This window comes from Mauremys reevesii, linkage group 2 (genome assembly GCF_016161935.1).
Source record: "Mauremys reevesii isolate NIE-2019 linkage group 2, ASM1616193v1, whole genome shotgun sequence".
NCBI classification, from domain to species: Eukaryota; Metazoa; Chordata; order Testudines; family Geoemydidae; genus Mauremys; species Mauremys reevesii.
This window is the reverse complement of record NC_052624.1, coordinates 232874629-232897732: the sequence shown is the minus strand read 5'-3', so window position 1 is coordinate 232897732 and position 23104 is coordinate 232874629. Positions and strand designations below refer to the sequence as shown.

Genomic DNA, 23104 nt, shown 5'->3' with positions numbered 1-23104 from the left:
TGCTATGAAAAAGAACATGAAAGACTGAGTGTAATTGTTGTGTCTGGTGCTGCCTGTCCTAACAGACACCATCGCCAGTCAGGATCCCATTCCCTTCCCACTATATGAACAAATAGCCAAAGTATTATTGAACCTGACCGGTTCTGTACACTCGTAACAATCATATACTGCACTGAAACTATAATAGGTTCATACTTTAGGATGGGCAGTTAACATATTCCATGCAGTCACTTCTGGTAAAGCTAGCCACAGTTTGCCCCTGTTCCATTGTGAATCCCAAATTAAAATAATATTCGATTTGCCTGCCCCACTTCTCACATTATTATCCGGGAAGCAATAAATACATAACTAAATAAACAAACCCCAACCTTAACAGAGACAGACTGCAGATTGTAATAGATACTCCTGAATATGTTTAAAAATACTAATTCAGGTACCAGGTGACCTTAAGTGCAGCTTTATACTGAAAAGTCACTCTTCAAATATGGCATTCTGGGATTCCATTTTCACTGGGTCAAATTCTGCCCTTGTGTGTATCAAGTGTAACTTTATTGATTTCAAATGAATTATTCCAGGTTTAAATCAAGGCAACTGAGAGAAGAATTTGGCCTCTTGCCTCTCAGTGATTTTCATCTGAAATGGGCCTGGTTGACAAGATTATTTTTTATAAACTGTTAATCCTGCCAATTCAGCCTGGGAGCTGAAAGTCAAGCCTCGTATTCTTGAACTTTGTCACTAGTAGTAGAGGTTGCACAGATCAACACAGACCCTCATTTATACTTGCATAAGTCCATTGCCTTTAAATTATACCCTTAGTAAAGCCTGTGACACCCTGCTAATTTTCGCTGGAGTTGCACGGGTGTACATGACTGGATTTTAGTGAACAATTTTGCTTGTATGGTGCACCAAGAATTAAAAGAATCAATTGTATTGTCTCTTTCCAGATCATTTGGTTTCCACATTTATCCATACACCTCCATTGCTGTCAGCACAAGGCAGGTAGGTGTGTGTGACAATTTGCTTCCCTTCAATTGACAACCAGCTCACCAAGCCTTTCCCTCACACACCTTCACATGACACCCCATCACATCTACCTTATGTTGTCTTTGTTAAGTGCCAACATTGTACTCCATCTCATCTCCTGTACAGAAGGACTGGGGACCAGCTATTGTCTATAGCAATTTTGGCAGATGGCAGCCTGCTACTCCTTAAAGGTCTTTGTGGCAGGGACCCTCACCCTAAAGTGCCATTTGGCAGTCCTGTGCAGCTTCACCATTAGTCTCTGCCTCAGTTTCCCATAAAGGGCTTTCAATAAATTCAGTGAGGCTTATGGATATTGAACAGGTGGAACATAATGTAGATAGACCTCCACCCAAGCAGGATGGGGACAAGGCTGAGTTAATCTTAGTTCATCAATCACACTTATATCTAGGCCCCATACTAATAAGGCTCTCTTGACTCAGAACCTTCTGAAGACAGGGTCTTTTGTCACCAACAGGAGAAGGGTCTCTCCTCTTGGATCAAGGTCCCCACAGAGGTCAAACCATCAGACGCTTCAGCAGAGCATATAATTCCTCTGATCTGGGACTTCTGCTGCTTTCTGGTGAAGTCCTTCCAATCAGTTTTGCTGATTTGTCACTCATAGCACCTCCCTTTCAGACCCAGGAACATTCTTCCTTGGTTTCCCTTTCTCATGAGCCCTCTCACCAGGTCCCCCCTGAGAACCGTCCCTTTGGAAGCTTTGTCTGTATGGGGGCTGTTCCTCATGCAGGTGCTTCCCTGCTTAACTGCCTCCCAGTTGCTCAGTGAGTTAATTAGTCCCAACTGAACTTGAGTTGCCGCATTTGCCCTTGTGGAGCCTGTCAGAGGTAGGGTGAGCACTATACCCATAATCTAATCTAGGGGATTAGGACAATAAACACCCACCATCATTGCAGTTGGGAACAGCACAAAGCTGTCCTCTGCTGTTGCCTCTGTCAGTGCCCTGAGGCAGAGACATGTGTCATCAGCTCTAGTGAGTGGTTGCTAGTGTAACACTAAGACTCCAGCCCCTTAAAAAATAAGGATGCAAATCTGTTACCTTTATTTACATGAACAATCCCTAATCACAAATATTTCCACTGATGTCCATAGGATTTATTCATGTGATCACAAATTATTCATGTTAGAGACATGGTGTGAGAGGCAGGAGGTATGGTTCTGTACTGACTCGCTGTGTGACCTTGAGCAAGTCACGTCACCTTTGTGTGCCCGTTTCCCTTCTTTTCTACTTAGAGTATAAGCTCTTCAGGGCAGGAACTCTTCTCTCACTATGTGTTTATACAATGTCTAGTGCAAAAGGGCCCTGGTTTTAGTTGGGGCCCTGTAAACACTACTGTAATGCAAACTATGATGTAAGCAAAGATTACCAGGCCAGACCCTAAATGGGAATTTAGTAATTTTCTCATTCTCTCAGAGACAGCACACAAGATGCAGCCTCTCCTTCTGAAGAAACATATTAAAATGGATTCTGCTGACCCTCCTCAGTATATCAGATAGGCTCAGCCAATCATCGAGCCAAAGGAAGCAATGTAATTGTAACTATGTTACTTCCACATATGTGCACAAACTCAGTGTACAACTGTCTCCTGAATTACACGTAAATTGTAAATGTATGTGGCTTAATTCCTTGAACAGCATCAGCCTAATTAATTCCACCTTACAGGAAAACCTTGTGCTTCTCAAATGTGCTGCGTTATGTTAAGCCAAAGGAAATGCATTACTCCAGAACATCATTTCAGGTCCCATGTTTATTTTTCTGAGCCCACATACAAGCATATGATACAAAAAAAAATATTAGCATACTGCTGTGCATCAGCTGTGTGACATACAGAGAGAAAACAGTATATGAAAACCAAAGGAGGAGACCATCCAACCTACAAAATGGCCACAGGAAGCAGTACTAAGCACTGCTGGAAAGAAACAGGGCTAAAAGGCAAGCAACTTTACAAATACAAGGTGAAATTCACCCCTGGGCACATGGCCCTCACAAGGTCAATGCACACTTAAATCCCACATCAGCCCTATGTTGAGGTCTTAAGTGATGTGATAGGTCTTTTATTGGCCCTCTGCACAGGAGTGAATTTCACCCATGAAGAAGAGCACTCTAGAGCAGTGAGAATGAGAAGCTTATCACGTAGTTAATTATAAGGCTAACAAAAGCTACTTAGTATTACAGCTTTAGTTACAGACATATGCTCTAACTAGCAACCTGAACTTTCCTGAATAGTGTTATCCATAAAGGGTTCATTCAGGTAGATATATTTCCCTGCTCCTCAGTGGTGTTCATGTTAATGTGAAGTGTTGTTTTCATTCTGCCCTCTGGTAGACAATCCCAAGTTATATAGGTCCCTACATATTTACTATAAAAACTATGTCATTCAATAAATATTCCAGGTTTGAGAACAGTTTGAAATCGCATGGCAAATAAATTGTGTCACACCATTTTTAACCACACTAGCTCCCCTGAGGAGGATACTCCCTTTGTCTCAGACCGAGAGCAGAAATGTTTAATTTGTGAGAGTTTCAACGACAATTCAACTGGATTCCCAAAGTGCAGCCCTAGCAGAGCACTGACATCTGGTGGTCATTTCAGGTCTTCCCAGCAGTACATGTCGCTGTTGGCAGGCAATGAAAGTGTGTAATCTCAAGTGCACAAAAGATCAAGGATAACAGGGAGTGAAACTATATAGCCTGACCAATCATTAGTCTTCATCACAGATATACATACAAATTGGTAGTGTGGGCTGGATACTTGTGCTAACAGAAAACATTTCTCTAGGAAGACAACTTGTGGATTTAAAAAGCAGGGAAAGAAGGTGACATTCATTCTGCATAGTCCATATTTAAATCATGTTAATTTTAGAATGACTTGAACAGATATTTTAATGTTTCACTTTCAAACTCCTTGGAAATATGATATGCTACTGAAGCATCCAGTGAGGCGTATTATTTTGTGGAATTTTCCAGATACAAAGTAAATATAGATGTGCTGCAATATACAAACAACAAAGCAAGAGACAATTAAAGCTAACAAAACATTAACGGGGTTAGTGGATTAAATTTACTGTAGAGATATTAAGTTTTTGTAAACAGAGCACATTCAATTTATCAAGATGTCCAAAACAATTGGGTCATTAAAAGGAATTATATGAAACTGCCTTTTACCATCAACAGACATACAAACAAACAAAAAGCACTGTTTACTATGTATGAATATTTCTTACTAATGAAAAGAAGCAGTAAGATTTGGGCCATCTTTTGTTAAATATTTAACACTCTGTTAAATTATATCCAGCAACGTTCAACAAACATATTACCCCTTTCAACATCTGCTTGACACCAAAACTATCCAGGTAAAATCCATATCTGCTCATTTCAAATGACCATTAGACATTACTTGAGATAGGTTATAGCAAACAACTAAAGTTTGTGGGCATTGGGATACAGGAGTTTGATTCAGGCCCATTACTACAGATTTTACAGGCCCATTTCAGTAACATTTTGTCTACTAGTTACTGATAGACAAACTTCAAAAACTTCAGACGTGTTTTGGTTCAGACATAAATCCAAAATGCTTGAAACATTCTGGGTCTTCACAAATGAGCTAGAAATCTTGTTAGGTCAGACTTTTTGTAGTTTGTGCTTCCTGTCAGGCCACTGACTGACACACGAACAAAATCTGGCCTCAGATAGGTGCACAACTGCCATTAGAATGGTGAGTTGGCTTCAGGTTGAACAATACATCCATCAGTAGCCATTAACTGGTGGATTGCATTAAAGCATCTGTGTTATTTACACTGTTTCTTCAAATCCAAACTGTAACTTTATGAAAGAAACTGCAATACAAATTTCCTATTCCCAGGTTGTACAAACAATGTTCACTCATTTTCACCAAGTTGTAACCGTTCAGTAAATAAGTAGACAATGCTGGAGAATTACCCACTTTGAATCTTTATGTTAGCCAATCAAACTTGACAGATGGCTGACTCTTTTCCACTAATAAAAATAAACAAAAATGAAGCTATCCTCAGAAAATCTTACTCATATAAAAAGCTATTTTAATGGATAAGATATTTTCAGATAGACTGTGGCACTTATGGGCAATATTTTCATACAGAGGCACATGCAATCACTTATGTACAATTATACCCACCTAATTTGTAGGCAAAAATATCCAAGGTATGTAGGCAAATTGGTTATTTGAGTGCACACAGGCCAAGTTAGGTGTCTGAATCTCAATGGGAGTTGAGAGCCTACCTGCTAGTTTTCCCTTTGAAAAATCTCCTATCCCAAATTAGCTGATTTTCACACACACACTTCAGGTATCTTCGCAAATAAATGAAATTCATGCTACTATTTGAACCTCGATATGAAAACCTATGACAGTTTATCTCAGTGAAATTCTCTCCCATGCAAAGGTCAGACACAAAGCCTATGGGCCACTTAAGTCCCACTTAAATCCTGTTTTCAGGGCTCAAGTGGAGCCTAGGACTTGTGCTGGTCTTCTGCACACTGAAGAATTTCACCCACAGTGAGCACCTCTTGCATTGCTGAATGAATACCTATTGAATAAAAGTTCTAAAATTACATCAGTCATTTGGTAAAAGAGACAGAAACAATGATTCTTCTAACAAAGCATTGCCACAGGATCTACAGCTCCTCATTGGAAAATAACCTATTTTATTTTTTTTATTGTCCCCTCGACATTTATTATCCACAAATATCTCAGCTTTTCCAATACATGTATACAATTGTAGGAGACTATTATTCTGTGACAATGTTTTGCTCCATGAATCTTTCATATATGTTTATCTTGGAGATTTTCCTGGGAGTTAGAGGTGTCCTCCACCCACAATCAGGCAAATTGGAGTCTAAAAATAAGGTTGTCTTGTTCTAATTGATAACATAATGTTGACAAATCTCTTCCGAAGACAAGTGAAAGCAAAATAACCCATTCCCGCTAGCAAGCCAACCAACATGGTTGTGCCAAGAACTCTTGGTGCCCTTTTCTTGGCCACCCGGAATGCAGTTGGCAGAACTGCTGAGATTAATATGTTGTTGACATGTCCTAAAACTTTGTTAAACGTTTTTCTCTTCAAGATACGTTCATAATAGGCTTCCAAGTTGGGTCGTTTTCCATTTCCCCAGTTTCTTCTTGCAAACCCGAGAAACTTCAGGCGATGTAATGTAACAGCAAGCGATACATCTGCCAAACTAAAGAATTCGCCACACAGCCAAGGCTGCTGTCCATCTTCTAATCAGAAATAAACACACAAAGAATTAGGAGCTAACAAAGTACAAGGGTATGCGTAAGGTTGCCTGGTCTATTACGTGTATGTTTACTGCTAGTACATAAACAGATTCTTAAACTACAGTAGTAGTTTGAAAGTTAAAAATCTAATTTTAACAGCTAACTTCCCTCTCCATCCCCTTCCATATTCTATACCAGTGGTCTCCAAAGTGGGGTGCACAAGAGGATCCTTCGGGATGTGCAGCAGGAGCAGCACCGCTTTTTTTTTTCCCCCTCCCTCGGCAGTTTGGCTGGGAGTCCAAGAGGCTTCCCCCACCCCCACCCCCTCCCTCGGCAGTTCGGCCGGGAGTCCTAGCGGCTTCCCCCACCCCCACCCCCAGCCTCGGCAGTTCAGCCAGGAGTCCAAGCGGCTTTTTTTTTTTTTCCTCCCCCTCCCTCAGCAGTTCGGCCGGGAGTCTGATCAGCTTTTTTTTTTCCCCCCTCCCTCGGCAGTTCAGCTGGGAGTCCAAGCAGCACTTTTTTTTTTTTTTGCGCTTCGACAGTTCAGCTGGGAGCAGGGGGTGCGTGCTCAAAAATTTGTTACTGATGGGGTGCGCAATCAAAAACGTTTGGAGACCACTGGTCTATACAGTGCTGCCAAGTCCACCTCCCAGTTGCCCAGTAAGATCCACACTTCAGTTTTGTGCTTTAAGACCCAGTTTTTGCTCCCAATTACATTTTCTCAAGACTAAATTAATTCAATAGAGGTGAAGGGAAGCAAGGGAGCTCAGCTTTCATCTTTTCTGAACTCTAGCAAAGGCTACAGGTTCCCCTAGTAAAGGCCTGAGAGTGTCATCTTGTTTGTGTCATTCTATTTAAAAAAACTCAAATAGGAGCTGCTTACAGCTGATGAACATTTTCCAAGCAAAAGGAAATTAACCTGTTGATCTGGCCATTAGAGGAGCTCTGCATTGACCCATGGCCTACCCAGAACTTTTAAGATGTGACTGTAATTCTTTCTGGATTGCCAATTTAACTACAAGTCCCCTAATTGCCCTCCTATGGCCCAGTCAGCAAGTTATGTTCTGGTTAGATCTCAAGTGGAAACACTCAAATGGAAATACAGTGCTCTCTGCTGTATTTTTTCAAATCAAAATAAGTATATGATCTCTGAGCCAGGGAGATCTGTGGTTATATCTAGAACGCTGGGGAGAGAGACCTGTGCAGGGAGGGAATCAGTTCTGTGCAGCTGAAGAGAGATATGGAAGTTAACCTTTACAAAAGGAGAATAAAGGGGAAGATCTAAGCAGCTAACTGTGTGAGCAGAAGACTTGTGTGAGGAAGAAGACTAGGAGGGAGGGAGGGAGAGATTGGAGTAGTAAAAGGAAGTAATAGAAGGTCAGGGACAGATTGAGAGGTGACTTCATTGTGGTATATAAGTACATTCACTGGGAGAAAATACTCAGTACTACAGGGCTCTTTAATCTAGTAGTAAAAGTAGTAACAAGAACCAGTGACTAGAAGTTAAAGACAGACAAATTCAAATTAGAAATAAGGCACTTTTTATTTTAAACAGTGAGGATGATTAACTATTGGAACTACCAAGGGAAGTGGTGATTCTCTGTCTCTTGAAATCTTCAGATCAAAACTGGATGCCTGTCTGGAAGATGTGCTTTATTTAAACACAAGTTGTTGGGCTCCATACAGGGTAACTGCATGAAATTCTATGACTTCTGTTACACAGGAAGTCTGACTAGATGATCCAATGGTCCCGTTTGGCCTTAAAATCTATGAATCTATAGTTGGAAAGTCAGAGAGATAGAATAAACAGGTAGAAAAGGAGATCGAAAACATGAAAGGGATTAAAAGAAGAAGAAAAAAGAAAAACTATACAGTAAAAGCTGTGTTATCTGGCACTTTACCAACTGGAAAGCTCTAGAAACCAGCATTTCTGATGGGGTTGCCAGGTGTCCAGATCTGGGTGGTGTTCACCTCGGGCGGCTCCCTGCAAGCGGGAACATGTTTCTGCTACTCCTAGGTGGAGGCAAGGCCAGGCAGCTCTGCGCGCTGCCCCCACCTCGCCCTGACTCCACAACTCCCATTGGTAAGTATAATTCTTAGTTAACCGGAATTTTTGACTAGCCGGCACCCTCCATTCCCTCAACATGCCAGATAACAAAGCTTTTATTTATATTGAAAATGGGCTTTATAATTCTGCATGTTAATCTTTATTTCTGTTTAGGATTCTGACTAATAGTGAGAAGTGAAACCCAAACTGTTTGGAGATTTGGTTCAGATGGGCACCCAAACATTTGAGCTTATTCTTATCTTACTGAAAGTTACATACATTGTAAAACGGAAATGAACTAATTACTTCAGTAAAGAAGACTCTATAAAAGTCTCATGAGAACACACTTTCCCATGTGTGTTGTGGTTTTACCTGCTTCAGGCTGGGCTGGAAAATACTTAGAACCAGCCTTCTAATTCAATTTTCAAACAACCCCTTCCAATCCCAGCTGGAGCCAGGATGTGAGGAAGAGAGCATGAAAATGAAAGAACTGTGAGAATTGAGAAAACCTGTTTGCATGGTATCTATGGCCTAACCAAAGCAAGAACTAGATATCTCATAAGAAAGCCTGTTATCATGAGATTTTTCTGCTCTATCTGTAGACTCAAGAGGTTTGGATAGCTTAGATGAAGTTCAGAAAAGCATCTGATTAGTCAGAAGTCTGTCATTCAGCCAGACGCCACCTCCCTTCCCCTGGTATACTCTTGTCAAATCTCAAACTAAGTGATGTCATGCCAGGGCACTGTTTGGAAGATCTCTATGAGAAAACAAAGTACTTCACAAAGTAGTGTTGGTACATCTCATTTGTTCACTGAAATGTTATCATCTGATCACTAGAGCTGCTATTCATGATGTGTGTTTTGGGGTGGGGGGGGAGTTTGGAGAAAGAGGAAATTGGAAGTCAATCTCAAGAAAGAAAAACCATCAGAAACAGTCATAAAAATGTTTAAATGTTGGTTAAATCCACTCAGCACTAGAATGAGATTAAGATTTCTAAATTCAGTTTTTTAACCAATTTGGGTAACTCTTCAACAAGGAGTCCAGAAAGTTCCAGGCTTGATTATTGTTTACAAATGCAAGAAACTCTAGAGTATCTAAATGAAATTCCAGATGGCATAGATGGCATACCTCAAGGGTTTGGTAATGGGGTGAAATTCTTTGCTGGTGTAATTCCACTGGCATTGTGGCAGTACAGAATTAGACCAAAAGATTTATTCACTACTGTATCATTCATTGGTTTTAATCCAGCCTGTATTGATAGGAACAGTATTGATGTTACCATCTGACATCTGGTTTGCTATGTGAAGTGAGTTAGTTGTCTGGGTTCTGTTCTCAGTGAGTAGGAGTTCACTTACATAACACAGTTAATACCAACTGGCATCCTTATTGGTAGTCTCAGTAGAAGGGTGAAGGATTGAGGGCTTGATCCAGCTCCCAATGACGTCAGAGGAGAGGCTCCCATTGATTTCTGTGGGAGCTGGATCAGACTCTGGATGACTATAGAGAATGAGCTTCTTTTATAAGGGATCGGCTAAAGTTAGGACATAGTGGCAGGAAAGTGTGAGAGAACTTGCGCTGCACTGCTCTGCAGTGTTTTAATCTCCAGGACTGTCAGTTCTGTACCTATCTCCATCACTACGGGTTAAATTCAGCATGGTATTTAAGTATGTTCCTAACTTTAAGCACATGAGGACTACTGACATGTTTAAGTTAGTCACGAACTTGTTATGTTGAATTGGGACCTCAAGCAATTTAAGAAATGGGTTTTTTTAAAAGCGGTATGGAATGTTGTAGCTAATTCTCTACACATCATGCTGAAAATGTGTGTGATCAAGGTCTCAAAAGCACACTTAAAAGTGTTCATATATGCTCCTAATGAGAGTAGATTGCATTAGACTAAATTAGTATCGAAAGCCATATTTGATAGGCTCAGTGAAGTTAGACGGGTATAAATTAAAACCGATACATCAAAAAATATCATATAGAACAAATGTTGCTCTCTAGATGAATCAGTTGTGTCAAACATAACTGTCAATAGAATTAAACAGAAATCATCTCTTACCTGGTGTTTCTTCATTTCTCCTTTGTAACTCAGTCTCAACCTGATCCAAAACTTTTTCCAATTCATCAAGTATTTTCTTCAGGTACTTTATATTATCATGGTCCAGCAGCTTAGACTGCAAATACACATAGGTTATAGTTTTAAACAAGCATACATATATATTATGGTTAGTGTTTTTGGAGGAAGATTCATTTTGGGATTATAGTGCATATTCATAAAATGTGCACATTTTCCCATCACAGTTAAAAGCCAAGTGGAAGCTATTGGAAATACGCATATTAGTGACAACTTAAATAACAGAAAAAAATTCTTTACAACATGGAGATATTCTGTGAGTGCTTAATCCTGCAAGGGGGTGAGTGCTCTCACTTCAGTCCAGCAAAACACTCACATACAGGCTTAACTTTGAAGTCAGTGGGACATCATGGTGCTTTAAATTAAGCATGTACTGAAGTATTCTGCTGGATGGGAGACAAAGTGCTCAACGTTTTGCAGGGCTGTCTCCCTGAATGAGCACACTGGTAATGACAGGTGAAATAGAATTTTAGCATCATTCTATGAGAAGTCCAATATTACCATTCAATTAGTTTAGCAGTGGGATACCATTCATTTACTCACTTTAAGACGCTTCTGTTTTGCTATATAAGCATCTTGGAGGTCTGGATTTTCTTTGGCAAGCTTCTTTAGTTCAGATTCTGTGTTACCTATCTGGCCTAACAAAACAGAAACAGGAATTATATCAAATCACCCACTATATTCATGTTTTCATCCACAAAAATTAATGAGCAAGTAGTGTTAAAAATTGCTATGAAACATGCCATTTTAAATAGGAAGTGGTTTCTCAATGAAGTTTCCATGTCAACTGGCTCACATATATAACAGTTTGGAGCAGTGATATGATGAATTAATAAGGGGCCCAAAACATCTACTCCCTATTTTGTGATTAATTCTGTAAACCAGGCACTTGCTTCCAGGGAGAAAGCATGAAGGACTGGGGAATCTATTCATTTGTTCTTTCAGTAAATACAACTGCTTTGTTACTCATTCCAAAGAGGGAAGGGCAATGGCACATGGCAACAAACGTAGTAAACAGCTACATCTTTGTGGCAAATGCTTATACTTTGTTCCTGAAAAATATTTGCCACCAAGTTTTCAAAAGTGGTCTCTAATTTTGTGAGAGCAGTTTCTGGGTTCCCAGGTTTGGACACCTGGGCCTGGAGCACCCACAGCTCCCTTTAAGTTTGACTGGTGTTCTGAGTGCTGAGCAGTTCTTAAAAAATCAAGGCACAAGGGGCTAGATTTTCACAGGTATTGATGCATCTAAAGATCTTTGTCTATATGCACCTTTAGGTGCCTAAATACCTTTCGAAAATCTGGCCCAAAGTGTCCCAAGTTGGTCAAAAATCGAGACACCTAAAATCAGCAGCCCCTTTTGAAAATGTTGGGCAGGGTGTATACTGATAGGCTAGCAAAAGGTTCCGTTTGTGTAATGTGAAGAAGAAATGTGAGTGAAGACCCTATAGTGACATTATTATGATTTATTTGTATCACAGAGGGAATAACTTTCATTTTTAAGCAAGTGTGTAGTTTGTTTGGACCTTGGAAGGGACTCAACTAGCTCATAGACTCATAATGTCAAAAGTTAGGCTCAGAGTAAGCAAGTTTTTATTAAACACAGATATCCTCAATAATAAAAAACTGAACATAGGGCCTGAACACTTATAGGGCCTGAGCTTCCTCTCACATTCACTCGTGGAAATTAGGTGTAACTCTTTTAGAGGGCTTGTCTACAATCCAAATGTTTTGCTGGTATAGCTGTGCCAACAGAGACCCCTAGTGGAGATGCAATATAACCCAACAGAAGGAGTTCTGCCAACATAGCTCAACCACCTCTCTGAACAACATTAGCTATGCCAACATAGTCAGCTTAGCTGCATCTATACCAGGAATTTTGCTGCACAGCTGTATCAACTAGGAGGTGTGATTCTCTCACACTGCTAGACAACAGCTATGCCATCAAAACTTTGTAGGGTAGATGAAGCCTAAATCTGTGGAGTGAAATTGAATTAAAATTGCTGTAAGAGAAGAATAAGGCCCATTATTTTATATGTTTTTTGTTTCAAGCTTAAATGGCTATGAACATCATCTTTCAACATGCTACCTACCTGGCCTGAGAAAACAGAAACAGGAATTATATAAAATCACGCACTAGATTCATGTTTTAATCCAAAAAAATTAAGTAAATGATGTGAAAAATTGCAAAGAAACATGTCATGTTAATAAGCCTGAAGAAATGGGAAGTGGTTTCTGAACGAGAACATGTCACACATTAAATGGCTTAAAAACTGGCTAACTGATAGGTCTCCAAATTTAATTTAAAGGAGGAATCATCATTAAGTGTCCATTTCTAGTGAGGACCCAGAGATCTGCTTTTTGGCCCAATGCTATTTTTATTTTTATCAATGACCTGGAAGAAAACACAGAAGCATTACTGATAAATTTTGCACATGACACAAAGATTGGAAGAGTTGTAAATAATGAAGAAGTGATATACAGTGGGTCATTTGCTAAACTGGGGGGCAACCAATGAAACAAACAAAATTGATTTCAATGTGGCCAAATCTAGAAACAAAGACTGGAGGCCATACTTACCGGATGAGGGATTCTATTCTGGAAAGCACTGACTCTGAAAAAGAGTTGGTGGTTATGGTGGATAATCAACTAATCGTGAGCTCACAGTGCAATGCTGTGGCTATAAGAGCTAATGCAATCCTTGAATGTATAAATAGGGGACTCTTGAGTAGGAAGTCTATATTACATCTGTATTTGGCACTTGTGAGACTGCCCCTGGAATACTGTGTCCACCAGTTCTGATGTCCATGTTTCAAGACAGATATTGAAAACTTGAAGAGGGTTCAGAAAAGAGCCACAGGAATGATTAAAGGATTAGAAAATGCTTCATCGTGAAAGACTCAATAAACTCAATCTATTTGGCTTATCAAAGAAGAAAATGGGGTGATTTCATCACAGTCTACAAGTACCTACATGGGGAACACAAATCTGATAACAGAAGGCTCTTTAATTTAGCAGGCAAAGTTATAACAAAATTCAGTGTCTGGAAGTTGAAGCTTAACATAGTCAAACCAGAAATAAGGTGCAATTTTTAACAGAAAGTGTAATTAACCACTGGAATAACCAAGGACTGTGGTAGATTCTCTAATCACTGGAAATTTTTAAATCAACATTATATTTTTTTCTAGTAGATATGCTCTAGTCCAGTGGTTCCCAAACTTGTTCCGCCGCTTGTGCAGGGAAAGCCCCTGGTGGGCTGGGCCCATTTGTTTACCTGCCACATCCGCAGGTTCAGCCAATTGCGACTCTCAGTGGCTGCGATTCGCTGCTCCAGGCCAATGGGAGCTGCTGAAAGTGGCGTGGGCCAAGGGACATACTGGCTGCTGCTTCTAGCAGCTCCCATTGGCCTGGAGCAGCAAACCACGGCCACTGGTCGCTGCGATCGGCCAAACCTGCGGACGCGGCAGGTAAACAAACTGGCCCAGCCCACCAGGGGCTTTCCCTGCACAAGCGGCGGAACGAGTTTGGGAACCACTGCTCTAGTCCAACCACAGTATTGGACTTGAAGCAGAATTCAAGTCAAGGAAGTCCTATGGCCTGTGTTATGCAGAAGTCAGACTAAATGACCACCATGGTTCCCTCTACCCTTACAGTCTACATACTAGGAGGCAGAAATTGGTCTAATTGGAAAAATTGATGGATGAAATCCAGGCCTCTCTGAAAACAATAAGAGTTTTGCCATTGACTTCAATGGAGCCAGGATTTCATCCTATATCCTGCTTTGAAGATTCCCAAAATGTGGAGTTGTGCAGATCCAGGATTTGGGGACAAACTGATCTTTAAAATTAATTTGTCAGATGAACCCACGCTGCTTATCCTTTTTTGCCCCTGGGTGCGAATATAAAGGTATTTCTCCTACAAAAAATGGGGCCAGATTCTCCTCTCAGGCAAGTTTTATATCAGTGAAACTCCACTCTTTGTAAGGCTACTATTCATTACACTAGTGTCAGAGAGAGGAGAGTCAGGTCTATTATTTTAATAGATGTTCTGCTGCCATTGTACATTTCTACATTTACAAAGAATATATTTTCTTCACTGTAATGGTTTGGTGCAGGCACTATTAGTGCAGACTACAGGAAAATATGTATATTGTTTTATAACCTAAAACAGCAAGATAAAAAAATTAAACTTTTGCAAATGCCATTACTGTCTGTGCATAATAAGCACAAACGGCACTGCTATCCTTTCCTGTTGTTAGCAGAATTAACTCCACAGATACTCCAAAAAGGACATTTCCTTTTCCCACATTTTCAAATCTTTCAAAATGTTATGCAAAATATCTTTTAAAATTAAACTGACACATACTGGGCTAGATTCTGCCCTCAGTAGTTTGCTCATAGCTCTACTGATGTCCAACAGGGCTGTGATCACAAGAGATAGTAGCTATGATTCAGATATTTTATGGGCTGGCGGTTGAAGCTGAACAAATTCAGACTAGAAAGAAAGAGCAGTTTGGGGGAGAGGGTTGTTACCAGCCTAATATAGCAAAGGACATATTCATTCTAAAACAAACACCTTGATGAATGCACTCCTCTTTCAGCCCACAAAACTATTATAGACAGCTGTATTTCCTGTCATTATGACTGAATGCTCAACATTGGGAGAATGGAACTGAACTTTCTTAAATCCTTGGGTTTGAGTTACTGAATAAATTTTTCAGAAATTACTTAGAAGCCTAAGTCCTCATACGCAACTTGCATACTTTTGAAAATTTTACTGTTCATTTTAAAGGGCCAATATTTTCAAAAATGAGTGCCTAAAACTAGGCCAATAAATCCATATCATGTTACTTTATTGAGTGAGCTGATTTTCAAAACTGCTGAGCACCCAGCTGCTCCCAGTTATTTAAGTGCTTAACTGTAGGGCATCCGTTTACCAAACATAATTGCCATCAACAATGTATGAGTGTGAGTTGTTTATGTGGTAAGCAAATTTTTAAACTATATTCTTATTCAGGTCTCATGGATCTTTAAATATAAAACATATTTAGAACCAAGTAAGAAAGATCTGTTAAATGGCAACATCTTTGGGTTTATATTCACTACATACTGCGAATTCTAGTTGTCGCATAAGCTGGAATCATGGAATCCACTGTTAACTCTGGGTGTAAAATGCAGCCATGTGTGTAGGCATCCATAGGCAAGGAGTCCAAGAGCTCTCTATAGTGTTGCACCCTTGGGTGATACATGCTTCCTTCTTCTGGCATTAATCTTGGTGTCTTCTCTGAAATATATTTATTTAGGAGATTTTAAAAAATAAATCAGAAGAGCTATATAATATATGTAATGATATTATGATAAATTATAAACATGATAAAAGTAGTGTTATTAATGGTACTTCAGTTGTTCCTGTGTAGCACAGATGACATGGTTATCAAGCGAAATCCTCACTATTGGGTGATTTCCCCCCCACACACACTATGAGCCCAGTTCAACAAAGCACTTAAGTGGATGCTTAGTTTTCAGCACATAATCCCATCCCTCTTCAGCAATGTACTTAACCATGTGATTAAAGAGACCTCAGCAGACCAAAGAATCTGCTCCATAGCATATTACATTCAAGCAGTTTCAGCAGAATCCATTTTTTTTACATTCCAAGCAATGTCACTACCAGGGGCGGCTCTAGACAGTAGGCTGCCCCAAGCAGCGCGGAGCGCTGCGCCGCCCTTCCCCGGTCCCGCGGCGGGTCCCCTCTTCCCGCGGCTCCGGTTGAGCTCCTGCCGGCATGCCTGCGGCAGGTCCACCGGAGCCCGGGACCAGCGGACCTGCCGCAGTCATGCCTGCGGGAGCTCAACCGGAGCCGCGGGAAGACGGTCATGCCTGCGGCAGGTCCGCTCGTCCCGGGCTCCGGTGGACCTGCCGCAGGCATGCCGGCGGGAGCTCCACCGGAGCCAAATGCCGCCCCCCCGGGAAACGGCCGCCCCAAGCGCCTGCTTGGCGCGCTGGGGTCTAGAGCCGCCCCTGGTCACTACGTATTGAGGTACAATAGACATCTCTATGGCCCATTCAAAAGAAAGAATTGTAGTGATTCAAAAAATCTATTATAAAATGATACTTTAAATTTTTTAATTTGTTTTTAAAGAGTTCCATTTTACAGCAGCATTAACAGTTCATTTATATCTGTATCCATAGATTGTTAGCTACTCTCAGCTTTATTCAGCTCTCTACTTCCTCCAGACAATCATTATCTGACCGAAAAGCAAGCAGCTAAGAATTAATTCAGCAGGTGTTGAACTGCTAACAGTGACATGTTCTTACTGCTATGGGAATCTCTAAAGTCCATTGCAGAATCATTTTATCCCTGAAACTACATTTGCCAGTTAGGAACATAGTGTATCAGAGCCTTAACTGGAGAGAACCAATACAAAAGGTTGCTTCTTCTCCTCACCCCAGGAAATACAGTTTCTGTGCACAGGCAAAAGAAATCATTTTCTTTAAAAATGGATCCTGCCTATTTCCTAGTAATGACAAGTATTGTGAAATTTCAAGGTATACCACTATTCCTTTCTTATTACCATGGATGTACTCTTCCCACTTCTGTCTCCTTATTCCATTTATGCGTGTGTGCACATGTGCGCACATGCACGCATGCGCACACCCACAAAGTCACTTTTCTTTCTCCCTTAAAGGGCATAATTTAAAAAAAAGATTATTCTGAAATTATTCAGGAAACTGCACCATTTTTGTGTGAGAGGTTCTTTCCAAAAATGGCAAATGTTTTGCAACCTCCCATGAAACTATTATTTTATATTAGTCCTTGCTACACAATTAGTACAGCAAAGTTTTCTCATATTCCTGACCTCTGTGGGCTAGCAGGATAAGTGATCAGAATATCAGTTATCTTGCCAAATAGATGTTAAAGTATTTTCAATGCAATCAGTTTGCTTGGGGGATTGGAAACCTTTTACGGATCTGAACAAAATTCTATACAGAGACACGTAAGTACTGCATTAAAAATCACATAAACTCAAAAAAATTTCATTACCATCCACGAATGTCTCTTCAAGATAATCAATAATCTGTGTGGCCTCACAAATAATATTTTCCCCATGGATAAGGACAGGCACTTCTCCAGATGAGTTTAAACGCATAAACCAAGGTTCATTGTGTTCACTCAGGGGTAAACTTACATCGTGTTCTTCACACTTCAGTGCTTTTTCAGCAATTACTAAGCGCACCTGAAAAATATAGTAAGAATTACTTGATTACGCTATTTACCATGGATAAACTGAGTCTGTTCAATTACAGGGGCAATATGTTTCAGTGGGAGTCAGGAGTACTGGGGTCTATTCCTAGCTGTGCCACTGATCTGCTGTGTGACCTTGGCAAATCTCTTCACCTCTCTGTCTTCTCTCGTATCCTTTATCTACTCAAATTGTGTTCTCTTTAGGTAGGAACTATGTACAGTTCCTAATACAACTGAGTCCTAATCTCAGTTGGGGTCCTTAGGTGCTACTGTAATACAAATAAATAAATAACAACAACAACAAAGAATAATTGTAATTGCCTAAAACTCTTCTTTCAACACATTTATCATTATCATAAAATAGTTGATGGCTATTTGACTGACAGGTATTCCTAGAAACAGTTGATAAAATTTAAGTGAATTAACACAAAAAAAAATTTTAAATAAAAAAAAACCTGGTGCTATAGTTTTGATGATGTCTAAATTCCTTTCCCATATAATCTCAAATATGTTCTGTATATAACTGGAACTGAGGCATACTTTTTTGGAACTTTTTATTAAGGCAAAGTTACAATAAAATATTAACATACTACACTGGACATTACTGATTAAGATCAGGTTAATATTCAAAAAGCCTGGCTAAAAATTTGCTGGTTAGAGAGCTCTTCCTTTTGAATAAACTTAAAAAGAATGGCCACATTTCGAAATACCTGCCCTCTTTTTGGTGCTTCTCTTGTGTATGTACTTGGTGTAAAAGCTTTTCCATTACAAGAATAATCTATATTTTACAATACCATAATTGTTTGCTTTGGCAACGGAACCATTTGCAATAAAGGTGAGAAACAGCCCTTTCCTAAAGAATATCAAAATGTCTTCTGCATCAGAACACAAAATAGATGGATATGCTCATGTCGTCTTGTTATAGCTGCAGAATCCAGAAGTGCCATTCAAAATTATGTTACATTTTAACAAGTCAAGCAGTGTTATATTGTTTTAAAGCCCCTAGTCATCCTTCCTCATACAGCACTCCTCCCCGCTCCCTCCTGTGCTGGATTCAGGGATTCTGCATTTCGAAATGATCACAGTTCCCTGGAAAGCCTTGCAAGGCTTTCAAGGCCTAAAAAGAAAGCTTTGTGGCCTTGCCCCTCACCATCTCTTCCTCCTCCCTATCCAGATCTAGGCAACAGCGCTACATCCCTCTGCCCACGCCTCAGCACTCAGCCTGGGACCTGCAAGGCAAGAAGCCCATTGAGCTGCTGCGGCTGCCGCCACGCCCCAGAGAGGGCAGCAAGGCCCCGGGGGATCTGTCCAGGTGCTGATCCCTGGCACCCGCGAAAGCAGCCAGGCACTCACCTTTTGGGAGCAGAACGAGTGGGTCCAGTGGTACAGTATTAACTTGGCCTCTGCCTTGCATTCAGCCAGGAGCACGGCGCCCGCTGCCGCGCCAGCCTCCTCTGGCGCCATCGCTCCCAGGGGCTGAGCGGACCCAGAACCGGCTCCCCAGCGGACCGGACTCCGCAGCTGCTACTGAGCGTGCGCCGGAGCTCGGAGCATGCTCCGTGACAGCCGCTGCCCTCGCCTGGCATCGGTACCTGCGCCCTGGCTGCCCCGGGGAGGGAAAACAGCGGCGGGCGGGGAGGGGCACAGCCAGGGGAGGGGGGCAGAGATGCAGAACTAAGGGGGAAAGAGGGCAGGGGGCAGAAATAGGAAGAGAGGGGGTGGGGCGGAAGTGGGATCAGATTGTGGGGGCTTGTGCTGCACCATGGACCGACGGTGCATCGCTGCACCTCTGCCACCCCCTGCACAGGACTCTGGCGTTAAAGCCCCAATCTAGCCCAATGCCTAGGTAACCTCTGCGGGGAAAACCCAAAGCAGGGGGGAGGGATAGCTCAGTGGTTTGAACGTTGGCCTGCTAAAGCTAGGGTTGTGAGTTCAATTCTTGAGGAGGCCACTTAGGAATCTGGGGCAAAAATTGGTCCTGCTAGTGAAGGCAGGGGACTGGACTTGATGACCTTTCAAGGTCCCTTCCAGTTCTAGGAGATTGGTATCTCTCTCCCCTTATTACTGAGCTGATGCACTGACTGTCACTCTCCTTCTTCAGCTGCCCCCTGCACAAATGTTTGCTTAGAAAGTGTAACCCTGGTAAGGCACAAACTGCAGGGCAGAATCTGACATAAAGCCCCTCCAGAACCAAAAAAAATCTGTGTCCCCCATCTTTACATGTGTTTATAGCCCTCAGTCAAGAATGGCCAATTTGCTAAGGTGAGCCCAAAACATTTAGGACCCAGTCCTTCACTGTATATCCCATGCCCAGCATGTTTTAGCTAAACTAAACAGACTGTTCCTTATGCAGGTGTGACATTATTGATATAAACTGGGACCATATAGAACATGGGTTGCAACCAAGGTCCTGTAGTGGCACCAAATCTTAGGTAAAGGGGGTCATATAAGGTGTCTAAGACCAGGTTATGGGTTGCTGGTTATGATTATGCTGTCTGTGTGCATGTATCATTTTTAGTTGAAGTTATGTATATTGGCTCTATACTGTCTGTATTTCAAGTTGGTGATGTGCTTCTGGGTGATATCCCAGACAAGTTGGTGTTAGCTCTGCTTAGCCTGCTTGATGGCCCATTAAGGACCATCAGCTACACAATTGATCCATGGAGAGAAGGCAGACACGCCTTGTGACTCAGCAAGGTATGCAGAGACTTGTCCATGTGACTGCAGACTCCATTTTGCTGGAATTTTCCACAGTAAGGACAAAGAGATTCTTACACCTGGAAAAGCCTATATAAGGCTGATGCTTAATCTCCATCTTGTCTTCAATCCTGCTTCTTACCTCTGGAGGGACTTTGCTACAACCTGAAGCTCTGCACAAAGGACTGAGGACCCATCCCAGCAGGGGATGTACTCCAGAGACTTGATTTGAACCTGCAGTTTACTCCAGCACTGCTGCAAGCCTGAACTAAGAACTTTGCCATTACTGTATGTAATTGATTCCATTTAACCAATTCTACCTCTCATCTCTACCTTTTTCCCTTTGTAAATAAACCTTTAGATTTTAGATTCTAAAGGATTGGCAACAGCATGATTTGTGGGTAAGATCTGATGTGTATATTGACCTGGGTCTGGGGCTTGGTCCTTTGGGATCGAGAGAACCTTTTACTTTTATTGGGGTGTTGGTTTTCATAACCATTCATCCCCAGGACGGGTGCACTGGTGGTGATACTGGGAGACTGGAGTGTCTAAGGAAATTGCTTGTGTGACTTGTGGTTAGCCAGTGGGGTGAGACCGAAGTCCCTTTTGTCTGGCTGGTTTGGTTTGCCTTAGAGGTGGAAAAACCCCAGCCTAGGGCTGTGACTGCCCTGTTTGAGCAATTGGTCCTAATTTGGCACTCTCAGTTGGGTCCCGCCAGAACCGCACCATCACAGCAGGCATAAATATATATGTACACATAGAAAGTCCACACTTCAAGAAAGTTAATTTATGCTTGATGAATAAATGAATGTTTTAACAATCACATAATTACATAATGACTCTCAAGGACAATATGTTTTGCTGAAGAGAAAAAACATGATGGATGTCATCATCCAACAAGAACATTAATCAGACCTTGTTACATTACCTTACCCACCTGTGTTTCTTGTACTGCTATTATTACACTAAAGAGTGGTAGAGGTGTGATTACAATTTTAGCAAACATATTTGGTCCTTCATATTTGCTTTCCTTCAGCCTAAACCAGGGAGTCAATGTCCCTTGAATTTTTAAAGGTGACATACAGAGGAAACAAAATATTTTTGCACCCTTTTTGTTATCTACAAGGAATAAAGAAGGCCTAAAAGGCACATGGTGGGAGGATTCAGCCATATCCATCAAAAATTGCTCCCACCATACCAGGACATGAGGGAAAGTGAGAAGAAGCGATTTCTGACAGTGTCACCACCATATATCAGAAATTATGTCCCCTAGGCCAAGAAAGTGCAAAAAGTATTTTTTGTGGGCAAGTAAAAATGGTACATAGCTTATATCAGATTTTGCAGCTAGCAGGAAATCTGATAGGAAAGCCTTTTCTGGAACTACCCTGTTTCACACTAAATATTCCCCCCAGCTAGGGCAGGACAAGCCAAACTTGAATCTAGGATGTTGTGAGTTCTAGTCCCTGTTGGTACTAAGTATGTCTCATTTCATTTTAGAAATAGTGAGTAAAATCCTCACTCTACTGAAGTCAATGGAAATTGAGCCATTGATGTCAACCGAGCCAGGATTTCACCCACTATTCATAGCCACTTACCTCTGTAATGTAATTGTGACCAAGGCATTAAAATAAGGAGGGAAAGAGGGAACAAAGAGTCAGCTCCCACCCCTGTAATATTCACAAGAGTGAGGCACAAATGCAGTCCTTGGATTCCCCTGAACCTACGGACTGTGGCAAGTCCAGCATTATGAACAGCACAAACTTCCTCAGAGGAGGTCAGCAGTATTTCAGGGGAGTGACCCTACACAGCTCCACCCCCTTTGGGTACTGCTCAGTACAGTTCTTGGGGTACATTTTGCACCCTGCAACAAAGTGATGAAGGGGAAGTTATGATTCTTCTGCAAACTTTAGGCACAATGCCTCCCAGAGCTCACATTGGGAAGTGTGGACATGACAGAGGCATACAAAGTAATGAAGGGTATAGAGAAGTTAGAATGGGTGTTCCTACGTACACTCTCATAACACAAGAACAAAGAAACATTGAATGAAACTGAAAGACAATACATTTTAAACTGATAAAAGGAAATTCTTCTTTATACAATCCAAATTAAACTACAGAATTCATTGCTACAGGACATAACTGAGCTCAAGAGTTTATTGGGGTTATATAAATGTCTGTCTATATATGTCTTCATAGTTACATCAGATAGGATAAAATATAGAAAGAATATAACCCTTCATAGTTTAGGATACTATCTTAGAAAATCAGGCTCATGTTATATTGCTCATGGATCCTGAATTCTAATTAGAGCTAGTACAAGACAATTATAATCAATGCTATCATCTCTGACCTAGCTTCAAAAGCCTGGAAAAGCCACTGCAGAAAAGAAATTAGTCCTCTTGTTAGGAGGGCATCATCTCAGACTTGAAATCTGCAAAACAGGAGAGTGTAATTGGCATGGCTCAGAAAAGCTTTCCTAAATGAGAACATTTGAATGTCTGCTTTGTGGTTTGTGATGAGCTAAAAGAATAAGAAGATACACTGGGGCACATGAGAACATTTCTCTTTCTAAACTACAATGGTGTATTTCTGTTGACTTCAGTGAGAGTTGGATCAGCCCCCGGAACTACTACTCAAACAAGTCATATAAATGCATCGTAGTGTCTGAGAATTATGAACATTCCTTGAG

General features: G+C 41.1%; 1 protein-coding gene across 7 annotated transcripts in view; it reads right to left on the bottom strand.

Moving 5' to 3' along the window:
* Positions 1 to 2771: 2771 nt before the first annotated feature.
* The window catches only part of GDAP1 (ganglioside induced differentiation associated protein 1), a 57214-nt gene continuing 36881 nt past the window's right edge, over positions 2772 to 23104 (bottom strand). For 4 of the 7 annotated variants that reach the window (XM_039524035.1, XM_039524034.1, XM_039524032.1 and 1 more), the window contains 5 exons: positions 17518 to 17710; positions 15583 to 15756; positions 11020 to 11114; positions 10402 to 10516; positions 2772 to 6295 (listed from right to left, as the gene is read on the bottom strand). In XM_039524035.1, coding sequence (XP_039379969.1) covers positions 5913 to 6295; positions 10402 to 10516; positions 11020 to 11114; positions 15583 to 15756; positions 17518 to 17623 — 873 coding nt within the window. In that variant the 5' untranslated portion in view covers positions 17624 to 17710 and the 3' untranslated portion in view covers positions 2772 to 5912. Of the gene's footprint in view, positions 6296 to 10401; positions 10517 to 11019; positions 11115 to 15582; positions 15757 to 17517; positions 17711 to 19071; positions 19252 to 23104 lie in introns of those variants that run through there. The other 3 variants (XM_039524031.1, XM_039524036.1, XM_039524037.1) reach the window with 3 other exon arrangements.